The 12,443-nt window shown below is 39.7% G+C and overlaps 1 protein-coding gene and 1 pseudogene across 1 annotated transcript; one reads left to right on the plus strand and one right to left on the minus strand.

Annotated features, from left to right (window-relative positions):
- Positions 1–2,814: 2,814 nt before the first annotated feature.
- Positions 2,815–4,125, minus strand: LOC122668653. Its single transcript, XM_043865192.1, has one exon. It carries the CDS (start codon positions 4,123–4,125, stop codon positions 2,815–2,817), a length of 1,311 nt encoding a protein of 436 aa, XP_043721127.1.
- Positions 4,126–6,404: 2,279 nt separating this feature from the next.
- On the plus strand, positions 6,405–8,811 carry LOC122668654 (annotated as a pseudogene).
- The last annotated feature ends 3,632 nt before the right edge of the window (positions 8,812–12,443 follow it).

Below are 12,443 nucleotides of genomic sequence, written 5' to 3' on the forward strand. Positions count from 1 at the left end.
CTTGGACATTAAACATTTTGAATAGGAACTGTATCATTGACACAAAAAACGATGCCTTCCAAACAGAGTTAGTTCATTTTCAATGTATATTTGCTTTACAATTATGTTTAAACATTATTATCATTGTATTCTAATCAGTAAGATAGCTTTACCTAGCATACAGGTTGGTGCTATACAAGGACTAGGACAAGGAAGAGAACATACAAGTCTTGTAGTTTTAAGGAAGGAAACGTGAGGCTGGCCTAACTGGCCGGCATTCCTCTAGGGAATATGAATGGGACAAGGCTTGCAAAGATCACAATTTCATGAAAATAGAGAATGATTTGGCTAATGAGCTTGGTTGAGGAACTCGGGTATTCGGGTTACTAGCCGAATCTTCTCAGGGGTGGTTTACGGGTGTAACATTATGGATAAAATATTTCTAACATCTTGATGTTTATTAATTGGGAAGAGGTGAACGCAGACCGGTCTGTGTAACCCCTCCACCAGCACGGTAGGCAATTATGAAAGTGCGCATAGAGGGAGGAGGCATTGTTGGTTTGGATTTCGGATGTAATTTTTCAATTTCATTAGGGGCTGAATGGTCTTTTCATGTACAAAGGCATTGATTGGTTTGTGTCTAACTAGGCGTAGGAATTGAATCATGCTATAACCACACGACCCTACGTTAGCCTTCTTATTATTCCCTTAACTAATTTTAGGATAATAAGTAATGAGGTAACGTGAGTGTTCCTTCCAGCTATTGAGTCCTGTTCCTATTCGATCTCTCTCTAATCTCTAGCGCATGTAGTAAAGGAAAGAACCGTAAGGAATTAGATAATATTAAAGGATTAAAGAGATAGAGAAGTATTGTTGTCATAGATTGGATAAATAGATGATAATAATAATAATAATAAAAGATTAAACAGATAGATAGAGATAGATATCGATTAGAATTTTAATTAATCTACTTTGCATGCTGTTATGCAAAGAAATTGCAGGAAATCTTTGATAACACTTCAATTTGTGAATTGGAGATTCAGAGATCTCAATTAGTTCTTACGGTTCTGATCTGAACCAGAATACAAGGAATAAAGTGAAAAAGAGAAAATGAGATCCAGTCCAATTTTAGGAGAGAGAGTTCTTGGGAGAGAAAAGCGATCCCCCCCCTTCGATCCCACTCCTCCTATTTATAGCTTCTCCACGGGTTCCAGTCATCTTATTTACTTTTCCAAGAATGCCCTTCCAAAATCTTCACTTCCTGCCCACGCGTTCACGTAGGTCGGGCTACAATAGATCATTTTCCTCAACCTCCTTTTCACCACTTGCTTTTGGATTTCTTCTTGCCACGTGTCCCCATTGGATTGGACAATGAGAAATTGTTCGTGTCATTTGCCCCCCACTCCTTATGCTTCTGAGACCGAACATAAGGAGTAATCAATCTTCCCTTGGAGTTTAACTCACAGAATTATGTCATCAATATTGTGGATGGAGACGTGATTTTGATGATCGGCTTAATGTGCATGCTCGGCTGCTGCATGAATATGCTCCTTCTTCAGACATGTTCGGAATATTTTATCCCTTTTATGATCGTGTCTGGAGCTCATAAATGTATCATTATTCCTCCGCCACCATTTGTTATTTTATTCTTTGTCTTTCTCAATAAGGTTTTTTGGTTATTTTTTCTATTTTGGGGATTCACGCTTTTTCTTAAAAAGTATTCAAAAAGTTTAAACTTGAACCCTTCTTCTCCAGGGTATTTGCTTGTCGTTTAAGTTTTCTCCGAGCGATTCGATGCATCTTTTCATCATTTCCTTTTCTTGGTTTTCGCTATTTGATCTCTACTACACGTTTAAATCTACGAAACTGATCTGAGGCGTCCCTTTTCCTTTGCGTTCTGGTATTTATACACTGTCTCTTTCAACTTCCCATTTTTCTTCATCGTCTTTTGGAACTCTGTTATTTTTCAAGTTCTTTAAGCGCCCAAGCTCTTCCCGCTTTTTTGCCGTCATCTGAAGACTCTTTCTTTTAATTAGTGCCATCTCCCTCTTCGACCTCCAATCGTACCTGAGTAAGTCTCTTTTTCTTCTCCTTTGTCTATTAATTTCTTTGCTTTACTTCAAGAGAAATGTCTGCCCCCAACGAGTTCTTCTAAGTCCAGCACAGAAGACGAAGTTGCTGCCCTACTTGAACAGGGGGAACGTTTGTATTATTCCCCAATAGATTCTTCTGTGGATAAGGATCTCCCTGAGTATCGCCCGATATGACCCATTCAACATTCTCGAGTACATTCTGGTGTTGGCACTAGTTCTTCTAACCCTAGCTCTTCAAAAATGGAAATTCCAAAGAAATCTTCCCACTCTTCTAGTCTTACTCGCAAGAGGAAACTGTCCAATTCACTCTGCATCTGCTACTAATCTAATTCATTGGCCGATCACAGTCATGGCGAGGAATTTTGTTTTTGTTTATCTTTTTGTTTGCTGCTTGGCTCTCTCTGTTTCTCTAGTGGGTTCTGCAGCAAGAACTCTCCGTTCTTCTTCTGCTCCTGCACCTCAAAATAATTCTCTATTTTCTTCTAATACTCATGTCTGTGATCCTTCTAGATTTGAGGCCCAAGGATTGAATATTTCAGAATATGGGTTCTGTAACAAGTCTTTTTTTTTTTTTTTTTTTTCAGAAAAGAGAAATTTTATTGAAAATTTTAAAGGGGGCAAACAAGCCTATGATAGAATACTGGCAAAGAAAGCTAAAGCTTACAAAGGGGGACTCAGTCCTAAACCATATTGGCGAGGGCTTCAAGCCACTCGCTTACCCGAAAGGAATAATTAAACAAGGCTACGGGGGGTCTGGGAGGCGCACCGAGGGGGTCCTTGTCCTATTTGATCGTCGGGGGATCTCAGCATATACACCAGGCCGATCAAAAGCCACATGAGCCAAAAGAGCCTCCTCCTCTGGTGAAAAGGGTGATGCGGTCTCCTTTTCAACCAGAGGTTTTTCTACTGCTGTGTCCACCGCTTTAACACCAGACTTTGCCTTCTTTTGACGTCGAGTTCTACCAATAACTGGAGTTGCCATACGGCAACCCACACGACCACCTCGAGGGGCATTCCTACGGCCATCACGATTTTTCCGATCCAACACCTGAGTCCACCCGCCTTGCACCTCCTCTTGATCAGATTGGTCACAACCCGACCCATGAGAATCCAATCTTTGAACTAATTCTACCTCATTAAAATTAGACTCCCCAACCTCAACGTCTCTCCTCTCAAGCCCTCCGCCAACTGCAAAATCCGGCACCCCAAAAGCCGGCAAGTTCTCCAATCCTCCGCCATGGGAAGGATGAGTAGAAGGTGGCCTAATGGACTCAACTACGGGAGTTTCTCCAACATTTAAAAATGTATCCTTATCTTTCCCACTTTGCGTCAAATTGGGAGATTGAGGAGAAATTGAATTCTCACCAAGAGTCATACCATTATAAGACTTCTCCCTCCCTTCAAAAGCTGCGACCAAATTGGAAACAACAATCCCCTCATGACCAGCTGGCGCCTTAGAATTAGGAGAAAATGAATTCTTGCCTTGTGAGAGAGATTTTCTGGCCGATCCACCCATCGAGTTGGACTTTGAGTTAACCGAGTTAACTCCATCTTCTCCAACGTAGATAGCACCAGGGATTGACGCCTCTCTGTCCTTCTCTTGTTGATGAAGTTCATCCATCCTCTTCTGACGACAAAGGGAGCTTTGATGTCCCAACCTCCTACAATACCCGCACCTTTGCAATCCATCCTCATAAATCACCTTTTGAGTGAAACAAAATTCCTTGGTAGAACCAGGTTCAAATCGTTCTACTTGAACCTCTTCAACACGAGTTGAAGAATCTCCTGCGTCTATCTCAACAAGCACTCTAGCAAAATGGCAAAGCAGACCCTGCCGGGTACGACGATCAAGAGCTACAGGCCTGCCCACAGCCTTGGCCATGGACAGAAGCACGTTTTCATGCCAATATTCGAGAGACAGATCTGGGAACCTCACCCAAACGAGCTTGGTAAGGACTTGCTGCTCATGTATATTAAAATCAGGCTTCCAACGCTGGAACCTGATAGCCTGATCATTGAAGCGCACAGGGCTACGTCTCCAAACCTCCGCCATATCTCCTTCAAAAGAGAACTGGAAAATCACAAATCCCTTCCCCAATGGATGCATGATTACCCCTTGTTTGAGATTCCACTTCACTTTCGCCTCCTTTCTCAGATCATCCAACGATGCACGACAAAAATTAACCCTCCCAATAAGAGCAAAACGAAAGCGATTACGATTCTCTTCATAGTCCTTTTGTGGGATTTAAATACGAGTAATATTGCCTGCATGAATGGGCTCTGGCAGAGCATCAATATCAGGCCACATAGGACCTCCAACCGCCTTGGCATAGGACTGAGGCGCCGCCATTGCAGCACCATGCGCAACCCTAGCACCAACCACATCAGTACCTGCACGCCCTAGCACTCCCTCGACACATGGAAGACTACAAGACCTCCTCAAGAATTGGACCTCGATCCACATCCTCCCTACCAGCACTATCCTCCTCGTCCTCACCTTCACAAAAAACCTGAACAGTCGGAACACCATCCCTCACACCACTCATCATTGCCCTCACACCATCACGTTTTTTTTTTTTTTTTTTCCGTTTTGATTACACTTCTACTAACTGTAGAGGAAATAATGGCAGAAAAACAAAAGCAAAAATGTAGAACTCCATCGGTTCTGTGACAAGTCTTATTAGAAATATATTAGGAATATATTAGTATTAGAATAAGAGAAGGATCTTCCATCCTTATCTCGATAGCACTTTAGGTAAGTAGTTCAGTTATATTAGGAATCAGTATCATAATCTTATGCAATCTTCAATGTATTTTTCTCAATCTTCCATGAATAGTATAATATCATATTGTAATCCTTATAGGTGATTGAGTTTCCAACATGTGGATTCCTTCACCCATATTTACACCTACTATTATAGGTAAGTAGTATCTCTTACATTAGGTAAGTAGTTTCCCTTAGGCCTATATATATTAGGCCCCTTCTTTGTAATCAACAGGTATGCAATAATAATGAAGTTCTGTTCAATATTGTTCTCCTTCCATGTTCCATAATTTATAAGTTCTAATATGGTATCAAGAGCCTCTAGCTCCACCGAGCAAGAGATTCATTTTTTTTTTCTTCAATCTTCTCATCTCCAATGAGCACTCGATCCACCATTCTTCCCTCTTCCAGTTTTTGTTTCTACTCCCTTCCCTCTTGAAACCTCCCGTCTGCAACCGCAATTACATCACCACCTCATCCATCATGGCCTAATTCCCTTTCATCACCAAAAAAAAAAAAAAAAAAAAAAACCCATCCACCATCGGCCCAATTATACTAAGCATCCGAAATTCTCCACCTTTCTTTTGTCTTTCTTCTTATCTCCGCCTTATTATTTTACTTTTTTTGATTATCTATTTTCGGTCATCCTTAAGTCGTGCCCTGAGTTGAGGTCCCTCTTGTAGGGGCATGCCTCAGGTACAGGGCTTAAGACTACAACACAAAAAAAAAAAAAAAAACACACAAAGCTCAATTTCGTGCTCCAGCAGCAGCTCCAAAGCGCGCGGGCACCCCATTTTCTTCTCAATTCTTGTCTCATCTGTGCACCAGCAGCAACTCTACAGCGCGTGGGCACCCCAATCTCTTCTCAGTTGTGCACCAGCAGCAGTTCCACAGCGTGTGGGCACCCCAATTTCTTCTCAATCCTTTTCTCACTTGTGCACCAGTAGCAGCTCCATAGCACGCGGGCACCCCAATCTCGGCCGATGAATCACACCGCACCAAGCTCCTACGAGCACCCACGACCTCGCCATCCAAGACACTCGCCATTTCAGTCACATGCGTGTTGCAGATTGTGTAGGCCTTTCAATTCAATAATCAAGCTGAGCGTTTCTATTCTATCGATCCACGCTCATCTTACGGGGGAGTATTAGAAATATATTAGGAATATATTAGTATTAGAATAAGAGAAGGATCTTCCATCCTTATCTCAATAGCACTTTAGGTAAGTAGTTCAGTTATATTAGGAATCAGTATCATAACCTTATGCAATCTTCAATGTATCTCTCTCAATCTTCCATGAATAGTATAATATCATATTGTAATCCTTATAGGTGATTAAGTTACCAACATGTGGATTCCTTCACCCATATTTACACCTACTATTATAGGTAAGTAGTATCTCTCTTATATTAGGTAAGTAGTTTCTCTTAAGCCTATATATATTAGGCCCCTTCTTTGTAATCAACAGGTATGCAATAATAATGAAGTTCTGTTCAATATTGTTCTCCTTCCATGTTCCATAATTGATAAGTTCTAATAAGTCTCTTGATTATAATATTAGGGTTAAGGTTTTGATCGATAGAATGAGATTAGGAAAGAAGGTGAAGCAACTTGGAAATCATACTAATGGAGTTAGCAGAGTTGGGTTACCCTCCTATGAATGGTGGTCAGAAGCTCTCCATGGTATCTCTAATCAAGTTCTTGGGGTTCAGTTTACCGAAGAGATTCCTTCTGCAACTAATTTCCCAACTGTTATTCTAATGGCAGCTTCCTTCAATCATTCACTCTGGAAGACTATAGGCCAGGTAATAAATAGATTAATTTACCAATATATAATCAGTTTTTTTTTTTTTTGTTTAAAAATTAATATCATATAATATTATCAATGAATGAGGGTCATAATGTATGTAGCTTTGCCCCTGCTTTCGCAAAGAGTCTGTTTCCAGACTCGAACCCGTGACCACTTCATTGCACTAAGTACGCTCTTTTTTTTAATATCATATAATAATATATGGGATTATTGTAGGCTGTTTCAGCAGAAGCAAGAGCAATGCACAATCTAGGGCATGGGGGATTAACATATTGGAGTTCAACAATGAATGTAGTAAGGGATTCAAGATGGGGAAGAATCATAGAGACACCCGGTGATGATCCATTCTTGGTTTGTACTTATGCTGTAAACTATGTTAGGGGTTTGCAAGATATAGAAGATGTTAAGTCACACAATCCAAGATCCAAATTAACTAGGGTTTGGATCATACCTGAATGTGTACGGAAGCGCAGCGGAAGAAGGATCAAATGCCAAGCTTATGGTTACGAGTACCCGGACCAATCTGCACGATCACAACAGGCTTCTCCATAGAGAACTCCACAACACAAATCCCTAAGGAATTGAATGGAAACCCTAGGAAAAACACAGAACTTGAAAAAGAGGGAGAGAGATTCTAATTGTGTTCCTCCATTAGGGTTTGAGCCAAATAACATATTTATAGGCTAAACCCCTTTGGCGCCCCACTAATCCGATTCCCTCTGGGAATCTAAAACAAGGGATTAGAAGGGGGGAAGGAATCGATCACTCAAGTGATCGTTCCTCCCTCTCTCGTCTTGGGCCTGTGATCAGCCCCCCATGTGGGCGATCAAGTTGGGCCCAAAGCCCATATTTTATTACAGAAGAAGAGGAGGAGAGCGAAAAACCTAATTATTATAAGGACTTGAACTCTAGGCCTCTCAAGGTTTCTGCTTGTTGAAAGCACTATACTGCCTATGATGTTGATAATTGAAATGGAGTTGAACGTTATTCTTATAATGCTAAGGTAATTATTAAACTAACTTCTTTTAATTAATTACTTAATTTGTTTTATTTTTTATAAAAAAAAAATCTTGATTTAATTTGTTATTATTAAATTTTTTTTGTAATTTATTATATGTCTTTTAATTAATTGGCTTAATTAATTACAGGTTTCACAACAAGATACATGCAGTCGTCCCTTTGAGAAGTTTATTCGAGATGGAGATGTTAGTAGTATTATGTGTTCTTATAACAGTGTTAATGGCATCCCTACGTGTGCTGATCCAAAGCTTCTCAAAGAGACCATAAGAAATGAGTGGGGTCTTCATGGGTAACTAACAAATTACAAACTTAATTCTTTCTTTCTTCTTCCTTCAATGTTCTTCTTCTTTTTCTTCAAGGTGGGTCAGGGTTGGATTTTTCTAGCCCTAAGTCAGGGAGACTTTAGGGTTGGGCTGGGGTTTTAGAAAGCCCGGCCCAACTCGACCCTGTTGCAGCCCTAATTTACTTATAGTATTAATTGATGCATGGTTTCTTATATGTCTATATATAGGTATATTGTCTCTGATTGTGATTCCATTCAAACAATGGTTGCAAATCAAAAATTTCTGGGTGATGGCTATGAAGATGCTTCTGCACAAGCGATGAGAGCAGGAATGGATTTGAATTGTGGAGATTCTTACACCAATTACATGGGGAATGCAACATTAAATGGCAAAGTCAAAGAAGGAGACATAGACAAGGCTTTGAACAATCTTTATGTTGTGCTTATGAGGCTTGGCTTTTTTTATGGTAGCAGTCCTTCCTTGAGATCTATTGGGGCAGAAAGTGTTTGTTCAGATGAACACATTGAGTTATCAGCTGAGGCTGGGAGGGAAGGAATTGTTTTGCTTAAGAATAACAATAATACATTGCCTTTAGATCATAACAAATTCAAGAACATTGCAGTAATTGGCCCACATGCAAATGCTACTACCACTATGATTGGAACATATGTAGGTATTCCATGCAAGATTACTAGTCCCTTGGATGGTCTCTCTGAATTTGCAAGTTTGACATATGCAAAGGGATGTGATGGTGTACAATGCAAAAATGATAGTTTGATATTCCCTGCCATGGAAGCTGCAAAGAATGCAGATGCCACTATTTGGATGATGCAGGAAGACCCTTATGTGAATCTGTTCTAGTTGATGATTTGGATTGTGCTGGCATTGTAGGTACTCATTCCAAGCAGGTGATTGGGTTCAAGAGGGTGTTTGTGCCAGCAGGAGATCGAGAGCAAGAATTTGAAATTCACATTCAATGCATGCAAATGTTCTGATAGAAAATAGTTACAAAGCTTAATAGGCAATGAATCAACTCACTTCCTCTTCGATTTACTGTCACTGCTGTAGAATCAAGAAAATAGTTATAGCTAGTTTAGGTTATAGGAGGATTTTATTTTGGATTCTAGCTTAGATAGTCAGTTTTATTTTTTAAATTCTATATTTTAATGTTTGATAAATTTGTTTAGGAGGGCTAATCTAGACTATTTGGTATAGCAATATTATAAATTTTTTTTTGTTTTAAAATAACTAGCTGTGATTATTTATTAAAAGCTCCATTTTTTTTTTGCAATTTCTATCTCTAATTGGAATCCATCAATTTCTCCAGTTTATGGAATTTGTACTAATAACCAGAGTATAAATACAAATTTTAGTATGTGATTTCCACTTCTTATCTAGTACTACTAGTATAGTATATGCTTCTTCAAGGTATTTAATTAAAGGGAAAAAGAACATTATCTGGTCACGTGGTTCCTATGCCCAAACACAAAAGACCGTGAAATTAACGTCCTGCCCTCTTTAAAATAAAAATTAGAGAAAATATTTGCAAAAAAAAAAAAACAAACAGTTTTGTACCGATACATGTAGGAGAAGAATGTATGAGGTTTGTGGTTCCATTGAAGCATCTGCCAACACCAGAATAAAATTAGGCGATGAAATCATCACTTAACTATTCTAATCTAACGGTAGGGGTACGGTTGTAAGAATATTTCAAAATACAAGAGAGGTTTTTGATATACATGAAATTTTAGGGGTGGTAGACGTAATAGTTTGAGACTACAGGGGCGGTAAACATAAATTTCATAGGGGCGGGAGCCTTGTGCACTGGGTACGCCCTTTAGCCTAATCTAGGTGGAGACTCTACATCTTTAAAACCCCTATTTCATTTGAAAGGTGTGACTATTAGAAGCTCCTTTTCTTTTGAACTCAATAATATCATGAAACCCCAGAGAATCTCAAGACATTATCGATGGCCCCCATTGATCGTCGTATTCTACTCACGATTCTCACTCTTATAACTATGGTTGTAAGAAAAAGAAAAGGCCAAAAACTAAAATCAAATTAGAATTTAAGGCAGGGTTTGAATGACACCTCTATCTATGCATTTAGAACTTTATTTTTCTTTTGTAAGCATATGCATTTAGAACTTGACACCTTCTTATAATTGCCCTTTGTCTTATTCGGTCCTTTAAGATAGAGATATAATAGGATTTTCAAAAATAAGTTGAAAGTTACATATTGTTATGTCATTATCAAAAGATGTCTTTGATATGCATATTTTTTTTTGTACACATATGAAATGACACTGATACCCTCATTGGAAAAAAAATTCTTGTTATACTTAAACGCCAAAAATGTACACCTTCAAGAGTGTCAATAAGTGAATCCCCAAACTAAAATAAAAACTTTATAATCATTACGTTATGAAATGAACTCCAAAACATTATTAAAACTTAGGGGAATAATTATCGTAACAAGGGGCTGTTATTTAGCCAAACATAACAAGACATCGATTATCCTTTAAAAACTACAGTTAGGGATGTGATTGGAAATAAATTTATGAGGATAGTTGAGTAAATTCATATGGCTGATTGAAAAATCGAAGAAAGCAACAATTTCAACTAAATATTTTAAAAAAGGGCTAAAACATAATTGAGCACAACCCATCTTCCCCAAAATCATCTACCAGCATCTCTCTTGTCTCTCAACCCTGAACCTGATCTCTCTCCCTTGTTTCCGGCGGAACTAAAAACTGGCTTTATAAATTATTGCCAAAACCCTTGCCCTCTTCCTCTCCCTCGACTCCCTCAGTCTATCGATTCCCTCTCTCCCAGTCTCTCGTTCCCTCCACACTGTACGACAGCCATTGTGAGACTCCGCACTGAGTCAGCAACACAGCACCGTGTCACGGTCTATTCATCAAACTCTGAGGTAAGAAATCAAAATCTCTTTCTCTCTCTCTCCAACAGAAAGCATGTAATCAGATTGTATGGTCTCCCCAATCAATCGAGCATCTGATGATACCTATAATTCAAGTAATACACACCCATCCATTTCAGAAACAAATTTGAATAAAAATTCAGACCTAATGAACATTGTGGGTGTGCAACTAGAGCTATCAAACTTGAGGTTTATACTGATACTGCTCTTACGGTACATCATAAAAATTCAGACCTAATGAACATCGTGTGTGGCTCTATTGCGGAAGTTGAAGTTCCGTTGTTGCTGATGTTGGAAGATTTGATACTGTGTTGCTGAGCAAGTTGGAGAGGGTTCTTAGAAGCCGAAGCCATTTCAAGCGTCGGGTTCTCTAGAAGCAATTTTTGGGTAAATTACATCTTCGAATGCTTAGCTGTGTTGTTCCTCCTGTTGGTACGTGCAGATGATCCGTTCTCATTGTTTACTGCCTATTAGTCTTTTCACTGTTTTATTATTTTGTCAAACGTAGCATAACCCACCCTTGTTACATGAATTACAATCCAAAAACTTAATATTAGATTGTACCATATTTCATAATCAAAATCCTTAAAATTAAGAAAAATTAAAACTCCACTTAAACTATATATAGAACAAGACAACATCATGAGTGAGACAAATGTCAACATTAGACTACATGTTGAGAAAATTCAAATCGAATCATGGCATTCCTACCTCAATTATCTCCTAAATAGGAGGAAAGGAACTCCAACAGGTGCTTAATTGTACCGATTGTGGTACCCAATCCCATTGACTCGTGATCGGGTTCCCATAGTTGATGCCATGTGACGGGCTCTTCTGGATGAGGCGACCCTGCATTGTAATACGAAGCTGCCAAATGTTCACCTTAGATGTAAGAACGGTAACACACTAATTAAGCACCAGTTCGGCATTATAAATAGAGCCACACCCTCACCCGTTCTCTTCACCCACCCAAGCCTCCTTTGTTATGAACATGGAGATCAAAGTAACAAAGTTATGTTCCCTTCTCTTCCTCCTTTCCCTCTTCCTTCTCTCTACTACCTTGTCTCTCGCTGAAGTTGAAATTAAGGAAGATAATCAGCACGACCCAAGGAGAGAACATCAAGAATGCCAACGCCATTGCCAGCAGCAAGAGCTAGACCCCCGCCAGCAACAACACTGCCAACGACGTTGCAAAGAGCGAGGGCGCAATGAGGAACTCGACAACCAGCATGATCCAAGGAGAAAGTACAAGCAATGCCAGAGACGCTGCCAACAGCAGGAGCGAGATCCACGCCAGCAGCAACAATGCCGAAGACGCTGCGAAGAGAGGTCTGAGCAGTGGGGTTGGGGTGAGGATGAAGATAATTTGCGTGATCCACGAACAAAATACCAACAATGTCAGAGGCGCTGCCAGCAACAGGAGAGAGACCCACAAAAGCAACAACAGTGCAGGAGACGCTGCGAGGAGAGATTTGAGGAGTGGGGTCCGGAGGAGAAAGATAACAAGCACGATCCTTGAAGACAATACCAGCAATGCCAGAGGCGCTGCCAAC

The sequence above is a fragment of the Telopea speciosissima genome, chromosome 7 (assembly GCF_018873765.1).
Source record: "Telopea speciosissima isolate NSW1024214 ecotype Mountain lineage chromosome 7, Tspe_v1, whole genome shotgun sequence".
NCBI lineage: Eukaryota > Viridiplantae > Streptophyta > Magnoliopsida > Proteales > Proteaceae > Telopea > Telopea speciosissima.

Bases quoted from the DNA above. Each gene is read 5' to 3' on its own strand.
- LOC122668653 (XM_043865192.1), bottom strand. From the start codon at position 4,125: ATGGCGGAGGTTTGGAGACGTAGCCCTGTGCGCTTCAATGATCAGGCT.